This window comes from Salvelinus fontinalis, chromosome 2 (genome assembly GCF_029448725.1).
Source record: "Salvelinus fontinalis isolate EN_2023a chromosome 2, ASM2944872v1, whole genome shotgun sequence".
NCBI classification, from domain to species: Eukaryota; Metazoa; Chordata; class Actinopteri; order Salmoniformes; family Salmonidae; genus Salvelinus; species Salvelinus fontinalis.
Window position 1 is genome coordinate 62,315,073 of NC_074666.1, and position 27,943 is coordinate 62,343,015.

Below are 27,943 nucleotides of genomic sequence, written 5' to 3' on the forward strand. Positions count from 1 at the left end.
GGAGTGGGGAGGGGAAAATTGACAACTAGCTGTTGTTGGCAGAGAAGTTTGGAACGCTCTTTCTTATTGGTCTATTAGAGGCCCAATGCAGCCGTTTTATCTCTATCAAATCACTTCTGGGTAACAAATATATACCTTACAGTGACTAGGGTCATACTTACAAACATAAGCATGCATTTAAAGTGAAATGGTTCTCACGCACAAAATGCGTATCAGCCAATGAAAAGTTCGATTTACTTGCATGTGACCGAACGCTAAATTGTAGCTCGTCCCATGGGATAACATGGCACAAGTTAGCCCTATTCTAACTTCAACAGTAAGCACTGATTATATCCTGGCACAAGTGCATTAGCCATTTAAAGTCGTTGAGGTAGTTGGGAGTGTTCCAAAACTTGTTCATCAATGGAAGTGTCCTTAACATACAAAGTCCAACAGCATGTTCTGATGATCATTTGAATGACTGGGAAAAATTATCTCTGTTTAAAGTCATTAGTACACGTAATGGTCACATATTGTGGAAGGGTTTGAATCTCACATGAGTCCCCCCCCCCCTTTGAAATGTTGATTTACAGTTGAAGTCGTTTACATACACCTTAGCCAAATACATTTAAACTCAGTTTTTCACAATTCCTGACATTTAATCCTAGTAAGAATTCCCTGTCTTAGGTCAGTTAGGATCACCACTTTATTTTAAGAATGTGAAATGTCAGAATAATAGTAGAGAGAATGCCAACAGTGCAATTTTTAAGTAAAAAATAGGTATTAGGTGAACAATTGAAAAGTAAATAAATAAAAACAACAGTAAAAAGACAGTGAAAAATAACAGTAGCGAGGCTATAACAGTAGCGAGGCTATATACAGGCACCGGTTAGTCGGGCTAATTGAGTACATGTAGGTATGGTTAAAGTGACTATGCGTATATGATAAACAGAGAGTAGCAGCAGTGTAAAAGAGGGGTTGGGGGGGCGGGACAATGCAAATAGTCCGGGTAGCCGTGTAGACTTGAACCCACGGTTAAAGTGCAGTATCAGCTGTGAATCATCTGCTTTAGCAGGGCGTGCCACTGAGAAGCAAGGTTGATAATGATAGCCTACATGACTGCTATTTGCCAAATCTATAATGTCATCCTTTTATTTATTTTTTTACAATATACAATAAACATATTTTCCCCCATAAAAGCACATGGATGCGTGTGAAACTAATAAACAAAAAATGTGGGATTTACCTATTTTAAGAAATGCCATTGGTTGGCAGATATAAAGTCTAAGATCTTTTATAGGCTGAAGAAGTTGTGCCTGGATATAATCAGTACCATCTGTTGAGGTTAGCATAGGGCTAACGTGTGCCATGTTATCTGATGAGACAGCTACAATTTAGCGTTCTCTCACATGAAAGTTTAATCTAGGCTTTTCATTGGCATTTTGTGCATGAGAACCCATTGCACTTGAAATGCTTGCATATGTTCGCAAGTATGGCCCCAGTATTTTCAAATCAAAAAGAAACAATAAATAGCTTCTTAGCAAGATCAATTTTGTCAAGCAACAATTTCGCTAGGACTGTCAGGGAGTGGTCTGAGTGGGGAGGAGAACATTTCAAACTAACTGTTATTGGGATAAAGGTTTGGAACTCTTTCTTATTGGTCTATCAACTAATTCCAACCGCATAGTGTGGAAATATATATAAAACACAGAAAAAATTATGTTTTTGACTGAACTAGGCCTTTAAGCCGCAAATAGGAACCAGAGGCAGCCATGGCAAGAAATAGAGAAGTACAGGCCTAGACATTGAGTCTGACTCAGCCATCTTCCTTTACAAGAGTGCAATTGAATAGAGGGACTGTACTACTGTACCCTGTACTATTGTAAAAGATGGTCGAACATTTTAAAGAGGAAAAGCCAGATAGAGAGTGGGAGAAAGTGGGTGATGAGGAAGCCAGAGCAGCGATGCAGAAACCAGTGTAGCACAGCTCAAATGGTTGACAGAACCATTTAGTAATGATGCCCCCCACGGCCGGAAACAGACTGGCTTCAACAGGATGTTGCACTGTGACACCGTTATACAGAATCTGAGAGTCAAGTAGAGGTGACTGAGAAAGGGATAAAACTCAAGCAATCCTACAGTAGTATGACGAACAACCAATCTAGTCGATGCTGATTTTTTGATCCATCAATTCAATGCCAAGTAAATCAGGACAAGTAATTCAGGACAGCGGAAATGTAGAAATGTGCTCAAAAAGTTGACACCAAAATATACTGATTGACTTGAATGTCAATTGAATGCCTTGGCTATCATTGTGTCTTGACTCCTCTGCTTCCAGAAAACCGTCTCATCTTGGATGCTTTCGCACAGGATTGTAGCCGTGTGCTCACTCTCCTCAACGGTGGCCGGTTCGTGGAGCCCCAAGATCCTCTGCCCTCCTCCGTTACCTCCCACATCAAGCAGGAGGAAAGCTGCCTCTCTGGGCCTGGGGGGGAGTCAAAGCCAGACGTGGGTCAAGTGGGTCACTGCCCCACCCTGGGCAAGCCACAGCCCAAGGAGAGCTCCACCGTCGATCCTGATGAGGAAGCCCAGCGAGGTCACTGTAGCCAAAAACAAACATACGCATTCCTGCACATCTTCACAAAGTCCCTCCAGAGCTACCTGTTCACCGGGCCCCAGCAGCCCCACCCGGACCTGGGCCTCGAGGGAGAGCGAGGCCCATCGGCCGAGTCTAGGGTGTCACCCAGCAATAACCTTGGGGGCTGGATCTCCCCAGCCCCTTCCGAGTCCTATGGCCACCCCTCGTCCACCCTGACGGAGGAGGAAGAAGAGAGCTGCTGCCCTCGCTGTGTGGAGCTGGAGCAGGAGATGCTGTGTCTGCAGAAGGAGAATGAAGAGCTGCGCAACAAGCTGGACAACATACCAGGTACAGTACAGGGCTTTCGGGATAATAGAGCACAGTAATGGCAATTTCTACAGTTATGCAGATTCATGTGAGATGGTGACTTGGTATGTGGATACGAAATAAGCCCACGTCAGTCTTAACTTAAGTGAGACAATGTGCTCAATTTGCTGCCTAAGACAAAACACTCAATGGATTTGGGCTTTTACCCTGTGACTCAGCATACATGTGGCTAATAATTACACAATAATGACACAGCACCAACACAATGTGGTGTAGTACATTACTTTTCATGTCAAGATGAAGTAAATCGCATTGTTGCTGTGACTTTTGTCAGATGCACAATTTACAATGAAATATGTTTGAGGGTTCTTATAAATGAAGCCCCTGATCTCCTTCCAGCTCCCTGCCAGAATGTGCTGGACTTCTTCAAGACTGTTCTCCAGCACCATAACCCGTTTATACAGCCCATGTCACAGGAGCAACAAACAGAGGTAAGCAAGCAGTTTGTCTCAAAACACACATGTTTTTATAAAAAATAAATACTCTTGGTCTGTTCCAGTTCTGTCAGATACTGTACTCTACTGTTTTTATACTGTATGTTTTCATGGTCATAATGTGTATATTATAGATGTTACTTAACAAATGCAAAATTAGACACCAGGGTGAACTTCTATATCTAAATAGCGCTCTCTCTCTCTCTCTCTCTACAGGAAGAAGAACAGACAACACATGAGGTTTGTGTTTTCGAGATGTGTTTTATGTGACTTAATGACCCCTCAATTTTTGACAGTTCTGAGCTATAGTTTGAATCAGAGTTCAGTTATTTGTGACATTGTATTTTTTTCATTTGGCCTGGTTGGTTTCACATTGCCAAATGTCAAAATAACTAAAATGCCTCAACAAAACCATGTGTCCTTTGTTTATTGGTGAAAAATGCTCACCTTAAATCTATCTATGATTCTCAAGAAGCATATCTTGTCCCAAACTTCGTATTACTTTTTTTTGGTCATCCAACATGCGTGAGGAAACAGCGTAATAGCCGCTCTGAGACAGGAATAAGCTATAGTCAGTAGCCTGTATCCCCAGTATAGCTCCCTAATCTGCATCATATGCACTGCTACTCAATGTTTCAGAGAAAGTTATGGTACTGCGTGCATTTCATTAAATACTTGCAGTCAAACCAGCAATACTGCCCATATCTGGTTCTTTTCTTGTGTTTGGTCCGGACTGTGTTCAAACCTGCATCGAACCGCACCACGGTATGAAGGGAATCAGACCAAAATCCCCCTTTTTTAGCAAACCAAGCTTCATTGTTTAGTGCGCTCCCAGGTGCCGATAGTGTTCACACCAGTCTAAATAAGGGGGAATTTGGAAAATCCGCACAAAACCACTTTGGTGTGAAAGCCCCTTAGTTTTTGTCTTTAAGGAATTGGCCTTAAAACTTCTTGCCACTAGGGGGTGCCATTTCGACATAGCACAAATTCGTATCCAAATTAAACTGCCTCGTACTCAATTCTTGCTCGTACAATATGCATATTATTATTACTATTGGATGGAAAACACTCTCTAGTTTCTAAAACTGTTTGAATTATGTCTGTAAGTGAAACAGAACTCGACTTAGAGCAATTCTCCTATGAGGATTTGAAAATGGTGAAATCTGCTTGCTGTTCCCAGACCTGTAGATAACCCTGACTGTCTTCTATTGGTTGAGATGCACTGCATACGCCTTCCCCTGGTTGTTAGCGAATAGGGAGAGTTGAAATGGAGTCTCTACGCAGTTCAGAAAGTTGATAAATTGATTGGAATCGAGGTGTACACCCTTTTGGACCTTCGCGCTGACGCAGAAAGGGTCTTGGAATGTCTTTTTAGAAGCTCTGGTTTTAGAAGCTAGATATATCCGGCTCTGTTTTTATTCGATATAGGCTTTAAAGACATCATAATCTTGTTATTTTAAACCGATTTATATCAGTTTATGTCAGTATATTGCGATTTTCGGGCATTTCATTTTCTGACGTTGTATTGAGTTGGGTATCTCTCTCTCGAATGCCATTGTGTACTGCTAATTTCAACGTCGAAGGAAACATTCTCCAACCCAGCAACGATTATTTTGGCCAACGGACACCTTTCCCAAGATTCTGATGGGAGTTTAGCTAATAGTAAGTACTATTTATGCTGATAATTCGTTGTTCTGTTGAAAAAGTAAAATGCATAAGACGCCATTATTTTCCGTGTAGCCTTGCGCTATCGCACCCTGTATTGCACCCAGTATTGCGCAGTAAGGTTAATTTAAAAAATGTAATTCAGCGATTGCATTAAGAACTAATTTGTCTTTCAATTGCTGTCCACCCTGTATTTTTTAGTCAAGTTTATGATTATTTATTGATTAGACTAGGTGACTCTCCAAGATGGCGCCCGAAATTTTCTGGGGAGCTTGGCAACTTTTCTCATTGTATAAGCACGATTTGTGCCGCTAAATATGCACATTTTCGAACAAACTCTATAGGCATTGTGTAATATGATGTTACAGGACTGTCATCTGAAGAATTCTGAGAAGGTTAGTGAAAATTAATATATTTTGGTGGGGAATACGTTATCGCTATGTTTGGCTGGAATTTGGTTTGCTACTGTGCTAAGCTAATATAACGCTATATTGTGTTTTCGCTGTAAAACACTTAGAAAATCTGAAATATTGTCTGGATTCACAAGATCTGTGTCTTTCCATTGCTGTACGCTGTGTATTTTTAAGAAATGTTTTATGATGAGTAATTAGGTAATACACGTTGCTCTCTGTAGTTATTCTAGTCGATTTGTGATGGTGGCTGCAATGGTAAACTATGATTTATATCTGAAATATGCACATTTTTCTAACAAAACATATGCTATACAATAAATATGTTATCAGACTGTCATCTGATGAGGTTGTTTCTTGGTTAGTGGCTATTTATATCTTTATTTGGCCGAATTTGTGATAGCTACTGATGGAGTCAAAAACTGATGGAGTAATAAAAGTGGAGTCTTTTGCTAACGTGGTTAGCTAATAGATTTACATATTGTGTCTTCCCTGTAAAACATTTTAAAAATCAGAAATGATGGCTTGATTACCAAGATGTTTATCTTTCATCTGGTGTCTTGGACTTGTGATGTAATGATATTTAGATGCTACTATTTACTTGTGACGCTATGCTAGCCTATGCTAGTCAGCTTTTTTACTGGTGGGGGTGCTCCCGGACCCGGGATTCTGAGGAAGTAGAGGTTAATCAAATATCACCTAAACACCTGTGTTGCTTTCTCAACATGATAATTTTTTTATGGAGCTGATAGTTTTGCTTCTCGTTGTAAACATAAGAGTACATTCATTAATAATTAGCAGTTATGCAACAACAGAAGACTGTTGTTTTCGACATTCTCGAAACCCGGTGACTTGTTTTGATTGGGCTGCTCCCATACTGCCACAGGCTTTAGGGTTAGGGAGAAACAAAACCCTGCAGATGAAAATGACTAGGACAGAGTAATCTAGGTTCAGGACTGTTGTTGCCACCATGGAGCGTCAGTCAGAATGCAAATGAGGAGATTGCACAGGAATCCAGGTTTAGGGGTAACACACCCACAGTGGGGAGGGTTTGGAATGGTGGTTTTGTAGGGCTAGTAAGGCTAGTGGCAAGGTTAGAAAGGATGTCTTAGGAGTTGTGGCTTGTAAGGCCTTGGAGATAGGATGTGGATAACAAGGATGTGGAAGTCTGGTAGGGAGATACATAAAAGGACACATTAGGAACATAACATTAAAATGTACAGACATTACAAAGTAGTGCCATTTGACTATAGTGAATAGGCTTAACATACAGTGGTTGCTCCACTAAAAGTTTTGTGATTATGCTGCAGGCCTTAGAGGTAATTTATGGTTTAGTACGGTACCCGGCGTCACCACTTCATTACTCCAGACCAGCGCAAGGGGGAGTTAGAGCAGTGATTATGCTTTTGGGTCCTTCTGTGTCTCTGACTGACAATGAACGGGCGACATAAACCTAAATAGAAACTGATAATTGTGCATGACTTCAGTATTACTTACTAAAACTGTTGTTACACTAAGGTTTTTATTATTTTATTTTATTAGGATTATTTACTTTAAGGGGCATTGCACTAATAAAGGCGCTGACTAGGGAAACATTCCCGCTGTTCTTAGTGCTAGTCTACACGTTCAAACTGAAACAATGTAACTAATAATGTCATCTTCATGCTTTCGTTAATCAAATAATGATAAAATACACTTTCAAAATGCCGATGTTTATTTAGTTATGTATCCATAACGAATTACTATGGGAATAGATATCACTGAATTACAGAAATATTGGAACAGTTGTCTATTGAACGTAAACAAATTGTTGCTTACTGGAAAATACTCTTTCAAACACACACGGTCACGTTGTACACTTGTGGCCAAAAGTTTTGAGAATGACACAAATATTAATTTTCACAAAGTCTGCTGCCTCAGTTTGAATGATGGAATTTGAATATACTCAAGAATGTTATGAAGAGTGATCAGATGAATTGCAATGAATTGCAATGTCCCTCTTTGCCATGTAAATGAACTGAATCCCCCAAAAACATTTCCACTGCATTTCAGCCCTGCCACAAAAGGACCTGACATCATGTCAGTGATTCTCTCGTTAACACAGGTGTGAGTGTTGACGAGGACAAGGCTGGAGATCACTCCGTCATGCTGATTGAGTTTGAATAACAGACTGGAAGCTTCAAAAGGAGGGTGGTGCTTGAAATCATTGTTCTTCCTCTGTCAAATATGGTTACCTGCAAGGAAACATGTGCCGTCATCATTGCTTTGCACAAAAGGGCTTCAAAGGCAAGGATATTGCTGCCAGTAAGATTGCACATAAATCAACCATTTATCGAATCATCAAGAACTTCAAGGAGAGCGGTTTAATTGTTTTGAAGAAGGCTTCAGGGCGCCCAAGAAAGTCCAGCAAGCGCAAGGACCATCTCCTAAAGTTGATTCAGCTGCGGGATCGGGGCACTACCAGTACAGAGCTTGCTCAGGAATGGCAGCAGGCAGGTGTGAGTGCATCTCCACACACAGTTGAGGCGAAGACTTTTGGAGGATGGCCTGGTGTCAAGAAGGGCAGCAAAGAAGCCACTTCTCTCAAGGAAAAACATCAGGGACAGACTGATATTCTGCAAAGGGTACAGGGAATGGACTGCTGAGGACTGGGGAAAAGTCATTTTCTCTGATGAATCCCCTTTCCGATTGTTTGGGGCATCCGGAAAAAAGTTTGTCCGGAGAAGACAAGGTGAGCGTTACCATCAGTCCTGTGTCATGCCAACAGTAAAGCATCCTGAGACCATTCATGTGTGGGGTTGCTTCTCAGCCAAGGGAGTGGGCTCACTAACAATTTTGCCTAAGAACACAGCCATGAATAAAGAATGGTACCAACACATCCTCCGAGAGCAACTTCCCCCAACCATCCAGGAACAGTTTGGTGATGAACAATGCCTTTTCCAGCATGATGGAGCACCTTGCCATGAGGCAAAAGTGATAACTAAGTGGCTCGGGGAAGAAAACATCTATATTTTGGGTCCATGGCCAGGAAACTCCCCAGACCTTAATCCCATTGAGAACTTGTGGTCAATGGTCAAGAAGCAGATGGACAAACAAAAACCCACAAATTCTGACAAACTCCAAGCATTGATTAGGCAAGAAAGGGCTGCCATCAGTCAGGATGTGGACCAGAAGTTAATTGACAGCATGCCAGGGCAGATTGCAGAGGTCTTGAAAAAGAAAGGTACATACTGCAAATATTGAGTCTTTGCATCAACTTCATGTAATTGTCAATAAAATCCTTTGACACTTATCAAATGCTTGTAATTATACTTCAGTATTCCATAGTAACATCTGACAAATATCTGAAGACACTGAGGCAGCAGACTTTGTGGAAATTCATTTTTCTGTCATTCTCCAAACTTTTGGCCACGACTGTACAGCTCCATCATGGCTTTTAGCAGGTAGCTGGATAATAGACTTGCCTGGAAGGAGGGTAGGGGGAGAATTCTATCGTCAAATGTATTTCTAAGTTAGGTTGGCTGTATCACAACCGGCCATGATTGGTTGCAATTTCAGTTTCATCCCCCAGAAAAAATAAATAATAATAATATCACAATTAGTATTATTATGTATCACATCCGATCGTGATTGGAAGGTTAGATTACTTGTTGGTTATTACTGCATTGTCGGAATTAGAAGCACAAGCATTTCGCTACACTCGCATTAACATCTGCTAACCATGTGTATGTGACAAATAAAATTTGATTTGATTTGAAGTCCCATAGGGCGGCACACAATTTTCCCAGCGTCTCTCCCTCAAAAAACAGAAATAAATGTTTTGGCCTTTGCAAATATTATTTTGGCCTTTTTCAGATTACAACCACTCACTGTGTGTGATTTCATGAAAGATTGAATTTTATAGTAATATGTTTAAATTTGGCGCGCTACATTTTATCTGGATTTGGGCCACGTGGGACGCTACCGTCCCACCTATCCCAGAGAAGTTAAGCAAATACCAGTCAAAAGTTTGGACACACCTACTCATTCCAGAGTTTTTCTTGATTTTTAATATTTTCTACAATATTTTCTTCTATTTTCTACATTTTCTACATTTCTACATATTTTCTACATATTTTCTACATTGTAATAATAATAGTATAATAGTATAATAGTATAATAGAATAATAGTGAAGACATCACAACTATGAAATAACACATGTGGAATCAGCTAAGAACAAATTCTTATTTACAAGCACAGCCTACTCCTTCCTCTTCATCGATTATTTTGCTAAACCGCCCTGACAATGTGGTTTGTAAACCAATCGAATGTAATATAATTCTGCCCACATGTTGACTCAGTGGCGCTTCTCCATGCAGGACGTGGGAGGGGGGAGGGATGCAACCTTTTTTTTTTTTAAGTTTTATTATTTTTGTTCATAATACAAAAATCTACTTACATTGCTGCATCAAACATGCCTAGCAAACCAAACACAGGTATTAACAATACTTAAAAATACAAAATATCAATAAAAATACAAATAAAATAATACAAAGAATAAACAATTTAAGTGCAATTATATTCACCCTGAAAAGATCTTATTATAATGATTCATGAAGATGTTATTCTTGTTGTTATTCACTAGGGTTAATGTTTTAATAAGATAATTAAAGTCAATCAAAAAAAATTGTAATTTTGGTATAGAATTTTGGAATCTTTGTTTGTGTATAAAGTATTTGGCAACAAAAATATAAAAATGAACAATCATTTCAGTGGTTTTGTTATCATTGCAATAGTAACATATTATATATTTCATGTTAAAAATATAGGCAGTGTTCATAAAGGTAAATAAGTACTTTGCAAGGTTTTCCCAAAATTCTGACACAAATTTACATTCAAAGAACAAGTGAGACAGATTCTCACCTTCTTTTTCACAGAAAACGCAGATATCATCAATAGCCACAAATTTGGAAATCATAGAATTACATGGATATATCTTATGTAAAATTTTGAAGTGCACTTCCTTAACTTTGTTTGGTATACAGTATTTGTAAGGCCTTAACCATGCATTTTTCCAGACAATGTCAGGAATAAGCATGTTCCAGAAACTTTCCTCTCAGTGTAAGTTGGTTTTGTGAATGAAGAATTTGTCTTATATATTTATTACAACAACACTTCTCAAGTAAGTCCACGCCTTCCAATCTGAGTTCTGGATAAACTTTGTGATCATTCCCAAAATGAAGATGACTTTTCATAAGTGTAGTTAGACCACTGGGAACGGCTTTGATCACAGAAATAAACTCTCTGAAAGATATTGGAAACTCTTTCAATGTTATAAATTGTTCATATGTGAGAATATTACCCTTGTTGTCGAAAATATCAAGAACAAAGTCAATATTCCTCTCATGCCAGCTGGGGTAGAACAATGACTTATTCCTTACAGTTATGTCTGAATTATTCCACAAGAGCTTTATGAGGGGAAAAATTGTGCAGGAAACATATTTTCCAGGCCATTAAAGCTTGTTGGTGAAACCTAGCCAATTTAGCAGGTAATCTTTCAGGAATATACTTTCAGTAAAAATTGAAGACCTCCCAATTTATTAAACACATTATTTGGAATGAAATACCATATTGAATCAGTATCGATCAAACATTTTTTCAACCAGTTTATCTTGAAAGTGTTATTTATGTCAACAAAATCCAACACTTCCAGACCACCTTCAGCTGTTTTATTAGAGGACTGACTTTAGTTTGTGAGACTTATTTTTCCAGAATGAAGTCAAGAAAGGTCTTATTGATCTCTTTACAAGTAGCTGGATTTACACATAATGATAATGAGGGGTACACAAAACGAGACAGTCCCTCTGCCTTGGACAGAAGTACTCTCCCAAGTATAGAAAGATCTCTTTGTAGCCAATTATTAAATCTATTTTTAGTTCTCTTAATTTTAGGAGAGAAATTCAAATGTTGTCTGACTAAGTGTTTTTTTGACAGATGTATTCCTAAATATTTAACACAGTCCTTTACAGGAATATTTTCGATTTCTTTATCATCAGAGTCAAATAAACATAAGATTTCACATTTAGAAACATTCAGCATTAATCCTGATGCAATAGAAAATGCAGTTATAGCATTAAGGGCATGTGCGACCTGGTCTTTGTCTCTTAAGAAAAGAGTAGTATCATCAGCCATTTGGGAAATTTTGATTTCTTTGTTAAAAATGGTTAAGCCATAAAAATTTGCATTATTCAGAATATCTAGAGATAGAAGTTCCACAACCAAAATGAATAAAAATGGCGAAATTGGGCATCCCTGTTGTACACTTCTGTTGATACTAAATCTTTTGGAAGTATTAAGGTTTAGTAGCACAGAACTATTTATATCTTTGTAAAACATGCGAATTACTTTAATAAAATTATCACCAAATCCAAAAGGTTTAAGAGACCTAAAGAGAAATTCATGTTCAATTGTGTCAAAGGCTTTACAGAAGTCCAGAAATAGGACAACTGCATCTGAGTCAATTGCATCTGAATAATCTATAAGGTCCAAGACTAAACGAATGTTAGAGATTATGTGACGGCCCTTCATAAATCCTGTTTGAGTCTCATTTATAATGGTATCTATTCCTTTCTTTAATCTTTTGGCATAAAGCAGAGCAATCAATTTGTAATCAACATTTAATAAAGTAATTGGTCTCCAATTGTCAATGAGAGAAGGGTCTTTATCAGGCTTCGGAATCAATTAAATAAGGCCCTGTTTCATAGTGGAGACCATTTCCCCATTTTTTTATGCAATCTTGAAACATATTGAAAATCGGGTCTTCTAGCAACTCCCAATACTGTCTATAGAATTCAACTCTCAGGCCATCAGGACCAGGTGATTTCCCTTTTTTCCTTGAATTCAGAGCCTCTCCAATTTCTTCATTTGACACAGGTGAATCACAAACTGAGTGGAAATCATCCTCAATTACAGGGACATACAGTGGGGCAAAAAAGTATTTTGTCAGCCACCAATTGTGCAAGTTCTCCCACTTAAAAAGATGAGAGAGGCCTGTAATTTTCATCATAGGTACACTTCAACTATGACAGACAAAATGAAAAAAAAAATCCAGAAAATCACATTGTAGGATGTTTTATGAATTTATTTGCAAATTATGGTGGAAAATAAGTATTTGGTCAATAACAAAAGTTTATCTCAATACTTTGTTATATACCCTTTGTTGGCAATGACAGAGGTCAAACATTTTCTGTAAGTCTTCACAAGGTTTTCACACAATGTTGCTGGTATTTTGGCCCATTCCTCCATGCAGATCTCCTCCAGTGATGTTTTGGGGCTGTTGCTGGGCAACACAGACTTTCAACTCCCTCCAAAGATTTTCTATGGGGTTGAGATCTGGAGACTGGCTAGGCAACTCCAGGACCTAGAAATGCTTCTTACGAAGCCACTCCTTCGTTGCCCGGGCGGTGTGTTTGGGATCATTGTCATGCTGAAAAACCCAGCCATGTTTCATCTTCAATGCCCTTGCTGATGGAAGGAGGTTTTCACTCAAAATCTCACGATACATGGCCCCATTCATTCTTTCCTTTACACGGATCAGTCATCCTGGTCCCTTTGCAGAAAAACAGCCCCAAAGCATGATGTTTCCACCCCCATGCTTCACAGTAGGTATGGTGTTCTTTGGATGCAACTCAGCATTCTTTGTCCTCCAAACACGACGAGATGAGTTTTTACCAAAAAGTTATATTTTGGTTTCATCTGACCATATGACATTCTCCCAATCTTCTTCTGGATCATCCAAATGCTCTCTAGCAAACTTCAGACGGGCCTGGACATGTACTGGCTTAAGCAGGGGGACACGTCTGGCACTGCAGGATTTGAGTCCCTGGCGGCGTAGTGTGTTACTGATGGTAGGCTTTGTTACTTTGGTCCCAGCTCTCTGCAGGTCATTCACTACGTCCCCCCGTGTGGTTCTGGGATTTTTGCTCACCGTTCTTGTGATCATTTTGACCCCACGGGGTGAGATCTTGCGTGGAGCCCCAGATCGAGGGAGATTATCAGTGGTCTTGTATGTCTTCCATTTCCTAATAATTGCTCCCACAGTTGATTTCTTCAAACCAAGCTGCTTACCTATTGCAGATTCAGTCTTCCCAGCCTGGTGCAGGTCTACAATTTTGTTTCTGGTGTCCTTTGACAGCTCTTTGGTCTTGGCCATAGTGGAGTTTGGAGTGTGACTGTTTGAGGTTGTGGACAGGTGTTTTTATACTGATAACAAGTTCAAACAGGTGCCATTAATACAGGTAACGAGTGGAGGACAGAGGAGCCTCTTAAAGAAGAAGTTACAGGTCTGTGAGAGCCAGAAATCTTGCTTGTTTGTATGTGACTAAATACTTATTTTCCACAATAATTTGCAAATAAATTCATAAAAAATCCTACAATGTGATTTTCTTGAAATAAAATCTCTCATTTTGTCTGTCATAGTTGAAGTGTACCTATGATAAAAATTACAGGCCTCTCTCATCTTTTTAAGTGGGAGAACTTGCACAATTGGTGGCTGACTAAATACTTTTTTGCCCCACTGTAATTCTGAATGTGGCAAATGTAGCTTTCACAACCATCTTCCTGAAATTGAGAGCTGTAAAGGTTTTCATAAAAGGAATTGACAAATGATGATATTGTAATGGGATCTTTGCATAAAACATCGTTAATTTTGAGTGCAGTTATAGATTTTCTTTTGTAGTTTCTCTTTTCAAGTGCAAAAAAGTAACTAGTGTTTTTCCCCCTCTTCAATCAATTTTGCTCTTGACCTTACAAAGGCGCCCTTTGCCAGATCCGTGTAAGTCTGTTCTAATTCTAGTTGTAAAGACCTGAGGGAGGGACGCACACTTTGTAAACAGGAATAGGTGCATCACCGGTCACTGAGCTGGCAAGCTAAAGTTAGTCACTAGCTAGTTAGTCACAGAAATGTACGTTCAATCTGTTAATTATTTATCTCACGAAGTCAGCATGGCTTAATATAGTTTATTTTGTTTTTGACCTCGAGATTGTTGCTGGATAGATACATTCATATCTAAAATACTGGCGATGCTAGCTAGCTAATGTTAACGGGGCTAGCTAACCTCGTATCAGGATGCCTCGCTCTAGGCCGATTTGATTTATTTTACGAAGTCAGCATGGCTTACCATGTTTTCTTTCGTTTTTGACCTCAACATTGTTGCTGGATAGATACTTTCATATCTAACATGCTAGCTAATGCTAACAACGCTAGCTAACCTCATATCTGGATGCCTCACTCTAGTTCCCGAGAGAGCAGCATACTGGTAAGTCAACTTTGTTTTCAAACTTTGTACTCATCTGTAAAGTTGTTTTACATGCAATCAAACAAGCTAGATAGATATATATTTTTGTTTAAAAGCCTGTTGTCATTCATTGGTTGTTTCTATGGAGCTAGCTAAGCTATCACTAACTAGCTAGGTGGATAATAATATGATGTATAACGTTAGTAGGCTACAGTAACGTTACACTATTACTGAATGACAACAATATAGCTTTGTTAATACTAGTTGGCAAGTTGGTTGTTTATGGGATGCAGTAGGCTAGCGTCGTTGTTATTCGTTGGGTCCCTTGACAAAATTAAGTTAATGGTTGTGTGCACTCTCACTAGATAGAATTGTGTGGTTTGGTGGCAGATTTTCAAAAGAAAATAGACATATACAGTAGATGTCGACCGATTCGATTTTTCAACTCCGATACCGATTATTGGAGGACCAAAAAAAGCCGATACCGATTAATCTTCCAATTGTTTTATTTTATTTGTAATAATGACAATTACAACAATACTGAATGAACACTTATTTTAACTTAATATAATACATCAATAAAATCAATTTAGCTTCAAATAAATAATGAAACATGTTCAATTTGGTTTAAATAATGCAAAAACAAAGTGTTGGAGAAGAAAGTAAAAGTGCAATATGTGCCATGTAAGAAAGCTAACGTTTAAGTTCCTTGCTCAGAACATGAGAACATATGAAAGCTGGTGCTTCCTTTTAACATGAGTCTTCAATATTCCCAGGTAAGAGGTTTTAGGTTGTAGTTATTATAGCAATTATAGGACTATTTCTCTCTATTTCTCTCTCATTATTGGATGTTCTTATAGGCACTTTAGTATTGCCAGTGTAACAGTATAGCTTCCGTCCCTCTCCTCGCTCCTACCTGGGCTCGAACGAGGAACACATCGACAACAGCCACCCTCGAAGCAGCGTTACCCATGCAGAGCAAGGGGAACAACTACTCCAAGATTTTTGAAACGCTATTAGCGCGCACCCCGCTAACTAGTTAGCCATTTCACATCGGTTACACCAGCCTAATCTCGGGAGTTGATAGGCTTGAAGTCATAAACAGCAGAGCTGCTGGCAAAACGCACTTAAGTGCTGTTTGAATGAATGCTTGCGAGCCTGCTGGTGCCTACCATCGCTCAGTCAGACTGCTCTATCAAATCATAGACTTAATTATAACATAAATACGAGCCTTAGGTCATTCATATGGTTGAATCCGGAAACGATCATCTCGAAAACTAAACATTTATTCTTTCAGTGAAATACGGAACCATTACATATTTTATCTAACGAGTGGCATCCATAAGTCTAAATATTCATGTTACATTCCACAACCTTCAATGTTATGTCATAATTACGTAAAATTCTGGCAAATTAGTTCGCAACGAGCCAGGCGGCCCAAACTGTTCCATATACCCTGACTTTGCGTGCAATGAACGCAAGAGAAGTCACACAATTTCACCAGGTTAATATTGCCTGCTTACCTGTATTTCTTTTAGCTAAATATGCAGGTTTAAAAATATATACTGCTGTGTATTGATTTTAAGAAAGGCATTGATGTTTATGGTTAGGTACAGTCGTTGCAACATTTGTGCTTTTTTTTTGCAAATGTGCTTTTGTTAAATCATCCCCCGTTTGGCGAAGTTGGCTGTCTTTGTTAGGAAGAAATAGTCTTCACACAGTTCGCAACGAGCCAGGCGGCCCAAACTGCTGCATATACATACCCTGACTCTGTTGCAAGAGAAGTGACAAAGAAATTCATGTTAGCAGGCAATATTATGCAGGTTTAAAAATATATACTTGTGTATTGATTTTAAGAAAGGCATTGATGTTTATGGCTAGGTACCTTTTTCGCGAATGCGCACCGCATCGATTATATGCAACACAGGACACGCTAGATAAACTAGTTATATACAAGCAATCTATCAAATGTATTTTATAAAGCCCCTTTTACATCAGCAGTTGTCACAAAGTGCTTAGACAGATACCCAGCCTAAAAACCCCAAAGAGCAAGCAACGCAAGCACCATGTCTAGGAAAAACTCCCTAGAAAGGCAGGAACCTAGGAAGAAACCTGGAGAGGAACCAGCCTCTGAGGGGTGGCCAGTCCTCTTCTGGCTGTGCTGGTGGAGATTATATAAGAGTACAGCCATTTAGGTCAGATTATTCTTCAAGATGTTTGTTCACAATGTTCATAGATGACCAGCAGTGTCAAATAATAGAGGTTGCAATAGTTCAGCACCTCAGGAGTAAATGACAGTTGGCTCTTCATAGCTGAGCATTTAGAGGTTGAGACAGTAGGTCCGGTAGAGAAATATAGGATCAAACAGCGGGTCTGGGACAAGGTAGTACCTCCGGTGAGCCTTGGGCAGGTCAGGGTTCCATAGCTGCAGACAGAAACAGCAGAGACTGGATCAGCAGCACGACTAGGTAGATTGGAGTCAGGGAAAGCCAGGAGTCATCAGGCCAGGTAGTCATGAGGCATGGTCCTCGAGCTCATGTCCTGCATCCTTTATTGAACTTGTAGACTAAGCCCTAGAGGTTTGTAACTTCACATGATTTAGCCTACTTGTCAGTCCAGATCTGACTATTTGAATATTTGATACCAAACGCGTTTGGTGTTCGTCAAAAGGCATGTGGGAGACTCCCCAAACATATTGAAGAAGGTACTCTGGTCAAGTGAGACTAAATCTGAGCCATCAAGGAAGGGCCATCAATGAAGATGCTGTTTCTGACGCAAACCCAATACCTCACATCACCCCGAGAACACCATCCCCACAGTGAAGCATGGTGGTGGCAGCATCATTCTATGGAGATGTTTTTCATCAGCAGGGACAGAGAAACTGGTCAGAATTGAAGAAATGATGGATGGCACTAAATACAGGGAAATTCTTGAGGGAAACCTGTTTGTCTTCCAGAGATTTGAGACTGGGATGGAGGTTCACCTTCCAGCAGGACAATGACCCTAAGCATACTGCTAAAGCAACACTCGATTGGTTTAAGGGGAAACATTTACATGTCTTGGAATGGCCTAGTCAAAGCCCAGACCTCAATCCAATTGAGAATCTGTGGAATGACTTAAAGATTGCTGTACACCGGCGGAACCCATCCAACTTGAAGGAGCTGGAGCAGTTTCACAGTAGCTAGATTTGCCAAGCTTACAGAGACATACCCCAAGAGACTTGCAGCTGTAATTGCTGAAAAAGGTGGCTCTACAAAGTATTGACTTTGGGGGGGTGAATAGTTATGCATGCTCAAGTTGTCCGTTTTTTAAAACGTATTTCTTGTTTGTTTCACACAAAAAAATATTTTGCATCTTCAAAGTGGTAGGCATGTTGTGGAAATCAAATGACAGACCCCCCCCCCCCCCCAAATCAATTTTAATTCCAGGTTGTAAGGCAACAAAATAGGAAAAATGCAAAGAGGGGGTGAATACTTTCGCAAGCCACTGTAGTTGTATGATTATTGTCAGTTAAGAAAATGGTGCCTCTCTCTTTTAGATCTGCCACCGCCAGCAGTTCAGCTGCAGTCACAGCAGTCCTCTGCTTTGGTATTTCATTTATCAGCTGCACCAGTTCCTATTACACAGGCCGTGAATGGAGAAACTTTTGAGGATTCCCACCAACAGATGTACACACAGAGATGTTGTTGAGCTATATACTTACTGTCACTTTGTGCATTTCTCTTTCAGATCTGCCATGTACTCCACCACTGCCTGACAGCCTCACCCAGAAGTGCATACACTGGGCCTATCAAGACTGACAAAGCAGAGATGGGTGGCTGACAAGGAAAAATAAAACATATACACACACACTCATTATCCACAATGCAAATAAGTTGTAATTACTTGTTTATTTTATGTATGCTCCATTTTATTTGAGGGTTGAAGATATCTACTCCTATATATCCATGATCAATGTCTGCATAATTACTCTAAACATCTATCAAATCAAAGTGTGCTTGATAATATTGTAAAATACTGTTGCTTAATGTGTACATTAATGTGAGTTGAAAAACATGCCTCGCTCTCTCACAAACACATTAGACCCAATGTAAATAAATTGTAATAACTTGTTTATTTTGTCTATGCTTCATTTTATTTGAGGAAAATATCTGCAATAAAGTACATTCACAGTTAAAGCAATGTCTTTGCTTTATTGGATATTTATCGGAATACAATGTGTGACCAGAAGGAAGTTGGCAGACCTGCAACCATTGGACCATGTGCAGGTTTTGTCATCTTAGCTGAAAAATAGAGAGATGGGGGGGAGGAAAAGTTCAGCTTAATGGTTTATCATAATAACTGACAAAATTCTATAATAAATACATATTAGAATAATAATACATAATAGAGTGACCAGTAGTTACTGTATTGTGATTGTTTAGTGTTTTATTTACTCAATCAAGTAGCGCCCCAAGGAGGGATTGAACCGTGTCTCAAAAGCATAAGAAAAGGTCACCAAAATTTCAGGTACGGCTATACACGACTGGCCTCTCCGCACGACACAGCGATTCTTTAGCTAAATTGAACAGTACTGTAGCCTACTCCCGACCGTCACGTTGTACAGCGCCATATCTTCTGTTCCATCCTAACGGAACCCTGAGGGTTTTCTGTTTTTCTTGGAATAGAAACACCATAATATTAAGCTAATTAATTAAGCAACATTTCTTAAAATCAGTCCCATATAATATGTTCTTACAAAAAAAGGTTTTCAAATTCTCTAGTACAGCCACTATTGACGGCTGTCAAATGCTTCTCAAGGATCTCCTCTGGTGGTCAAACTAGCACTAACTAGCATTATTGGTACCAGTGGTTGACACTATGGTTGACACACCATAGACACAATGGTTGACACACCATAGAATTCTGCAGCACCATGCAAGCTGCGCAGTTCCCTGCAGCTTTTAAAGGTGCTTTTAAAGGACGAACCACTGTACACTGAACAAAATTATAAACACAACATGCAATGTTTGTCCCATGTTTCATGAGCTGAAATAAAAGATCCCAGACATTTTCCACACTCACAAAATGCTTTCTCAAATTTTGTGCACCAAATGTGTTTATATGCCTTTTAGTGAGTCTTTCTCCTTTGCCAAGATAATCCATCCACCTAACAGGCGTGGCATATCAAAAAGCTGATTAAACAGCATTATCACTACATAGGTACACTTTGTGCTGGGGACAATAAAAGGTCACTCTAAAATGCACAGATGTGTCACAAAACACAATGACACAGAGTCTCAAGTTGTCCACCAGAGCTGTTGCCAGACAATTTTATGTTAATTTCTCTACCGATTCAGAGAATATGGCAGAACATCCAACCGGCCTCACAACCGCAGACCACGTGTAACCCACGCCAGCCCTGTACCTCCACATCCGGCTTCTTCACCTGGAACCAGCCACCCGTACAGCTGATGAAACTGGGTTTGCAAACCAAAAGAATTTCTGCACAAACTGTCAGAAACCATCTCAGGGAAGCTCATCTGTGTGCTCGTCGTCCTCACCAGGTTCTTGACCTGACTGCAGTTCGGCGTCGTAACCAACTTCAGGGGCAAATGCTCACCTTTGATGACCACTGAAAAAGTGTGCTCTTCTCCAGTTTCAACTGTACTGGGCAGATGGCAGACAGCGTGTATGGCGTCGTGTGGGCGAGTGGTTTGCTGATGTCAATGTTGTAAACTTAGTGCCCCTACGGAAAAAATAGCATTTTACCGATGGAAATTTGAATGCAGGGACAATGTGACAATATCCTGAGACCCATTGTTGTGTCATTCATCTGCCGCCATCACCTCCTGTTTCAGCATGTTAATGCACGGCCCCAAGTCGCAAGGATCTGTACACAATTCCTCGAAGCTGAAAATGGCCCTGTTCTTCCATGGTCTGCATTCTCACCAGACATGTCACCCATTAAGCCTGTTTGGGTTGCTCTGAATCAACATGTATGACAGCGTGTTCCAGTTCCCGCCAATATCCAGCAACTTTGCACAGCCATTGAAGAGCAGTGGGACAACATTCCACAATCAACATCCTGATCAACTCTATGCAAAGGAGATGTGTCACGCTGTGTGAGGCAAATGGTAGTCACACCAGATACTGAGTAGTTTTCTGATCCGCGCCCCTACCTTTTTTCCAAGGTATCTGTGACCAACATATCTGTATTCCAAGTCATGTGAAATTCATAGATTAGGGCCAAATGAATTTATTTAAATTGACTGATTTACTTATATAAACTGTAACTCAATAAAATATTTGAAATTGTTGCATGTTGCATTTATATTTTTGTTCATGGAGGGTTTGAGCATAGTCTGAAGGTAGGGAGAGGCACTTCCCCTTGCTGTTCCGTAGGCAAGCACCATGGTCTTGTTGTGGATCCGAGCTTCGACTGGAAGCCAGTGGAGTGTGCAGAGGAACAGGGTGACATGGGAGAACTTGGGAAGGTTGAACACCAAATGGGCTGTGGCGTTCTGGATAAATTACAAGCGGGGAGACCAGTCAACAGAGAGTTGCAGTAGACCAGACGAGATATGACGAGTGCCTGGATTAGGACCTGCACCGCTTCTTGTGTGAGGAAAAGTCGTACTCTACAGATGTTGTTGAGCATGAACCTGCAAGAGCGAGTCACTGCATTGATGTTTGCAGAGAACAACAGGGTGTTGTTGTCCAGGGTCACACCAAGGTTCTTTGCACCCTGGGAGGAGGGCACCACGGAGTTGTCGAACATGATGGAGAGGTCTTGGATAATGGATTTATCTCTGACAAACTGACACACTTTGATTTTGGAGTAAACAATCACTTTAAAAGCCTTTAAGAAAAAATATACATATACATTTAAAATAGGGGAGTGGATGTATCTATTGATCTTGTGGGATGCTGTCGCTGACTCCCTTTAAGTGATTTTCAACTCAGTTGTGCAGTAGCTATAGTGCATTCGGAAAGTATTCAGACTCCTTCCCTTTTTCCACATTTTGTTACATTACAGCCTTATTCTAAAATGTATTTATTTATGAGCACAGACAGCTAGCTAACCATGGCGCCCTCGCTGCAACTGGGCGGGAGGAACGGTGCTTTGGCAGCCGGTGAGACGTGTCTATTGTCCTGGCATAACTTCTGTCTGACTGTCATCTCCAATGAAATGTGCTTTTATCACTGCAATCAGTGATACTTTTTGCAAATGTATTTTAAAAAATCAAACAGAAATAGCTTATTTACATAAGTATTCAGACCCTTTGCTATGAGACTCAAAATTGTGCTCAGTTGCATCCTGTTTCCATTGATCATCCTTGAGATGTTTCTACAGCATTGAAAGTCCCCAAGAACACAGTGGCCTCCATCATTCTTAAATGGAAGACGTTTGGAACCACCAAGACTCTTCCTATAGCTGGCCGCCCGGCCAAACTGAGCAATCTGGGAAAAGGGCCTTGGTCCGAGAGGTGACCAAGAACACAGTGGTCACTCTGACAGAGCTCCAGAGTTCCTCTGTGGATATGGGAGAACCTTCCAGAAGGACAACCATCTCTGCAACGCTCAACCCATCAGGCCTTTATGGTAGAGTGGTCAGACGGAAGCCACTCCTCAGTAAAAGGCACATGACAGCACGCTTAGAGTTTTCCAAAAGGCACCTAAAGGACTCTCAGACTATGAGAAACAAGATTCTCTGGTCTGATGAAACCAAGATTGAACTCTTTGGCCTGAATGCCAAGCGTCACATCTGGAGGAAACCAGGCACCGCACATCACCTGGCCAATACCATCCCTATGGTGGAGCATGGGGTTGGCAGCATCATGCTCTGGGGATGTATTTCAACGGATTGGGAAACTAGTCAGGATCGAGGGAAAGATTAATGGAGCAATGTTGATGAAAACCTACTCCATAGCGCTCAGGACCTCAAACTGGGGGGCGAAGATTCATCTTCCAACAGGACAATGACCCTAAGCACATAGCCAAGACAATGCAGAAGTGGCTTCGGGACAAGTCTCTGAATGTCCTTGAGTGGCCCAGCCATAGCCCGGACTTGAATCCGATCTAACATCTCTGGCGAGAACTGTAATAGCTTTGCAGCGACGCTCCCCATCCAACCTGACAGAACTTGAGAGGATCTGCAGAGAAGAATGGAAGAAACTCCCCAAATACAGGTGTGCCAAGCTTGTAGCGTCATACCAAAAAAGACTCAAGGCTGTAATCACTGCCAAATGTGCTTCAACAAAGTACTGATTAAAGGGTCTGAATACTTACATAAATGTGATTTACGTAGTTAAAAAAAAAGGTCTAAAAACCTGTTTTTGCTTTGTCATTATGGGGTATTGTGTGTAGATGTATGAGGGGGAAAAACTATTTAAATAATTTTAAAATAAGACTGTAACATGCAAATGTGGAAAAAGTCAAGGGGTCTGAATACTTTCCGAATGCACTGTACTGTATATAGTATCAATCTAAAACTAGTGGCACAAGATGTGAATGTGCCATTAAAATCAGCTTCTCTAAAAAGGTTTTGAAAATATTATCTTGCATCTGTGTTGCATAACACCGCCTTTTCCCGGGAATTACTTAATGTTCTATTGGGAAATGGTTTTACAAATATAGGAATTGGTTATTGTTAGCTATACATCAGATGTGTAACACAAATAATGCTTTTGATTTAATTGAGAAATTGAAAAATATCATAGTTCTCCATTACACATTGAGCATGAAGTTAACGACCTTGTTCTAACACGTGAATGACTGCACTTCTGAATGCTTTGAAAGCATGAATGCACTTTTTATTACCCTGCTAGGGTATCAGGGTTGGGGTCAATTCCATTTAAATGTAATCAATTCAGGAAGTCAACTGTAATCCAATTCTAATTTTATTTTCCTTTTATTGCTTTTCAACAAGGAAAAAAATGGAAAATAAATTTCAGTTGACTTCCTCAATTGGCTGAACTGAAATGGAATTGAACCCAAACCTGGTGGCTCTATGGCAGCGTACTCAGAGCTCATAACTAAGTTGAACCATTCTCACAAGTGCTGGTGGCACTTTAAATGGGATAATAAATGGAATGGTATCAAACACATGGTTTGATACCATTCCGTTCAACCCATTCCAGCCATTATGCACCGTCCTCCCTTTACTAGCCTCCTGTCATTCTCACCCTCTTCCGGTCTTCGTACCTCTCCTCAGGGCAGTAAACAGCTCCTGGGGAACTACCCCCTCTTCATCACCAACAAGCAGTGGGACGAGGCTGTCAACTCGTCCAAGAAGGATGGCCGACGGCTGCTGCGCTACCTGATCCGCTTTGTCTTCACCACGGATGAGCTCAAGTACTCGTGCGGCTTGGGCAAAAGGAAGCGCTCGGTTCACTCAGGAGAGCCTGGGCCGGAGAGACAGCCCCTCAACCCCGTCAAAGTCACCTGCCTCAGAGGTACTGGTGTTATTTCTACTGAATAGATGTGTACTAAAGCAACATGTATCCTACTAAAGAGATGTGTACTAAAGCAACAGGTATACTACAGATATAGGATCTTAATTTGAGCCAGTTTGCTACAGCAGGAAAATAATCCTGAACCAACAGGAAATGTGAATTATTATGTGGATTATGGACATTTTTGTGGAGGTTCATACAATTTTCATAAGGGAAAATCAAATCAGAAATTTCAAATTGGAAATTACTAACTTCAAAAGCCTTTTTAAACCTCAAATACAGTACAAGTTTAAAATGTCATGCGCTGCAGGAAAGTTCTACTGCAACAGGTGATCAGATTAAGGTCCTACATCTGTATTAACCCTAAAAGCGCCAACAGATTTTTTTTTACCCCAAATTAGTAATAATCGCAGACAATGTCTGTTAAGCAGTGACACTTTTTATTTTATTAACCTTTTGTTACACAATTAAATGGTTTAAATTTGCCAAAATAAGCATATATATATACACACATAAATAAAATCACACAATTCTAGTGAAATTTGATGTTGTATTTTTCATGTTTTGAACAGATTTTTTGATCCATTTCATCCATAGCCACTTGTTATGAACATTTGTCTGTTATTCATGAAAAAAAATGTGTTACTGTGATACTCAGAGGCGAAGAAACTGGCGATTGAGCTAATCTGACATACCGGTACGACCTAAGAAGGCCACCAATATGGGCGATATAGGCAGAGATTGTGGATATAATGACGAAATGCTCGTATCTCTGCCCTAACAATGGCAGTCGTTGTCCACAAAGACGGAAGGCAGGCAGGAGGAGGCAAGATCAGGTGGGAACATTCTAGCCAATAAGAGGGCAAATACAGTTGAAGTCGGAAGTTTAAATACACTTAGGTTGGAGTCATTAAAACTAATTTTTCAACAATAGTTTTGGCAAGTCGGTTAGGACATCTACTTTGTGCATGACACAAGTCATTTTTCCAACAATTGTTGACAGACAGATTATTTCACTTATAATTCACTGTATCACAATTCCAGTGGGTCAGAAGTTTAAATACACTAAGTTGACTGTGCCTTTAAACAGCTTGGAAAATTCCAGAAAATAATGTCATGGCTTTAGAAACTTCTGATAGGCTAATTGACATCATTTGAGTCAATTGGAGGTGTACCTGTGGATGTGTTTCAAGGCCTACCTTCAAACTCAGTGCATCTTTGCTTGACATCATTCGAAAATCAAAAGAAATCAGTCAAGACCTCATGAAAAAGTCTGGCTTATCCTTGGGAGCAATTTCCAAACGCCTGAAGGTACCACGTTCATCTGTAGAAACAATAGTACACAAGTATAAACACCATGGAACCACGCAGGTGTCATACCGCTTAGCAAGGAGACGCGTTCTGTCTCCTAGAGATACACATACTTTGGTGCGAAAAGTGCAAATCAATCCCGGAACAAAAGGAAAGGACCTTGTGAAGATGCTGGAGGTAACAGGTACAAAAGTATCTATATCCACAGTAAAACGAGTCCTATATCGACATAACCTGAAAGGCCGCTCAGCAAGGAAGAAGCCACTGCTCCAAAACCGCCATAAAAAAAGCCAGACTACGGTTTGCAACTGCACATGGGGACAAAGATCATACTTTTTGGAGAAATGTCCTCTGGTCTGATGAAACAAAAATAGAACTGTTTGGCCATAATGACCATCGTTATATTTGGAGGAAAACGGGGGAGGCTTGTAAGCTGAAGAACACCATCCCGACCGTGAAGCACGGGGGTGGCAGCATCATGTTGTGGGGGTGTTTTGCTGCAGGAGGGACTGGTGCACTTCACAAAATAGATGGCATCATGAGGCTGGAAAATTATGTGGATATATTGAAGCAACATCTCAAGACATCAGTCAGGAAGTTAAAGCTTGGTCACAAAAGCTTGGCTTCCAAATGGACAATGACCGCAAGCATACTTCCAAAGTTGTGGCAAAATGGCTTAAGGACAACGAATTCAAGGTATTTTTAGTGGCCACCACAAAGCCCTGACCTCAATCCTGTAGAAGGTTTGTGGGCAAAACTGAAAAAACGTGTGCGAGCAAGGAGGCCTACAAACCTGACTCAGTTACACCAGCTCTCTCAGGAGGAATGTGCCAAAATTCACCCAACTTATTGTGGGAAGCTTGTGGAAAGCTACCCAAAACGTTTGACCCAAGTTAAACAATTTAAAGGCAATGCTACCAAATACTAATCTAGTGTATGTAAACTTCTGACCCACTGGGAATGTGATGAAAGAAATGAAAGCTGAAATAAATCATTCTCTCTACTATTATTCTGACATTTCACATTCATAAAGTAAAGTGGTGATCCTAACTGACTTAAGACAGGGAATTTTTACTAGGATTAAATGTCAGGAATTGTAAAAAACTGAGTTTAAATGTATTTGGCTAAGGTGTATGTAAACTTCCGACTTCAACTGTATGTGTGTGAACAGCATACACAACTCTAATATAAAATATATAATTTTGAGTTACAAGCTTAGTATACACCACTAGTATTCAAAAGATAGATTCCTCCATGTTAAAACAGAAATTATCGTAAATGTTTTTATTTTGTTGGCAACACGTTTATTGACAAAGTCCTAACATTTCAAAAGTATAAAAAAGGGTTTAGAAATTATGACATTTTTGACCCCTTGGGATGCTTTTAGGGTTAAAGGGCAACTGATATGCTAATAAAGGTACAGTATGTGTACTACAGCAACATGTACACTCCCAAAGAGATGTGTGAACAGATGTTTGCAAAATCGAATTGTTTTCATTGTTTCATTGTAAAACCAAAAAACCTAATCTTAACAAATATTTACTTGTCTCTGTTTTACTCCTCAGAGTTTATCCGAATGCACGGTGCCTCCAACCCTGACTGGTGGTTGCCTTCCGAGGAGCAGATCAACAAAGTATTCAGTGACGCGGTGGGTCATGCGCGCCAGGGTCGGTCCGTGGGGGAATGTGAGAGAAATTACAAGATTATGTTATAATACTTTTATTGAATCAAAAGGTTGTTTTATGCAACAGAATAGAGGGTTCTTATAACTCTATTGTGTCTGTGTGAACTGAAAGTGGGCCTCTGGGAGATGTAACACTGACAGGAGATTTTTGATGTCTGTTGGGTGATAAAACCTAAAGAGACTAAATTCCATAGCATGAGTTAATGTTTCTGTTCTATAAGGTACCAAGGAGAGATGACTCCAGGGCCAGACCCTAGTCTCTACACAATGAGATTTTTTTTACAGAAGATACTGTCTGCTGTGAATTATAAGTATCTTTCATACACATCTTAACCTTGTGACCCATTCCATACATCTGTTGTTTGGCATGTATACTGAAGGGGGTGTATCTTGGCTATAAAATACCTTTGTATCTTTGTCGGGGCTCTCAACGTTGACCAGCCATCATTATCATAGAGCACTCAATCGATTCACTTTAAATGTGTGTGTTGTATTGTTTGCTCCCTTATTAATACGTGAATAAAGATTTAGTTTAAGTATAACTGTGACCTGTCTGATAAGTTTGTCTCTCCTCATTTGATAGTAAATATATTAACCACCACACTGTCTGTGATTTATTTAGAATTCAAGGCACACTTAATCAGCATGGCTACTACAGCATTCTGCATCAATATGCCATCCCATCTGGTTTGCGCTTAGTGGGACTATCATTTGTTTTTCAACAGGACAATGACCCAAAACACCCTTCCAGGCTGTGTAAGGTCTATTTGACCAAGGAGGGT

At 40.0% G+C, this 27,943-nt stretch overlaps 1 protein-coding gene across 2 annotated transcripts in view; it reads left to right on the forward strand.

Moving 5' to 3' along the window:
* Positions 1-27,709, forward strand: part of LOC129822812 (BEN domain-containing protein 4-like) — a 42,558-nt gene extending 14,849 nt beyond the window's left edge. Inside the window, exons 2-6 of one of the 2 annotated variants that reach the window (XM_055881240.1) lie at positions 2,318-2,905; positions 3,284-3,375; positions 3,595-3,618; positions 23,926-24,166; positions 27,043-27,709. In XM_055881240.1, coding sequence (XP_055737215.1) covers positions 2,318-2,905; positions 3,284-3,375; positions 3,595-3,618; positions 23,926-24,166; positions 27,043-27,191 — 1,094 coding nt within the window. In that variant the 3' untranslated portion in view covers positions 27,192-27,709. Of the gene's footprint in view, positions 1-2,317; positions 2,906-3,283; positions 3,376-3,594; positions 3,619-18,458; positions 18,908-23,925; positions 24,167-27,042 lie in introns of those variants that run through there. The other variant, XM_055881248.1, reaches the window with a different exon arrangement.
* Positions 27,710-27,943: the final 234 nt, after the last annotated feature.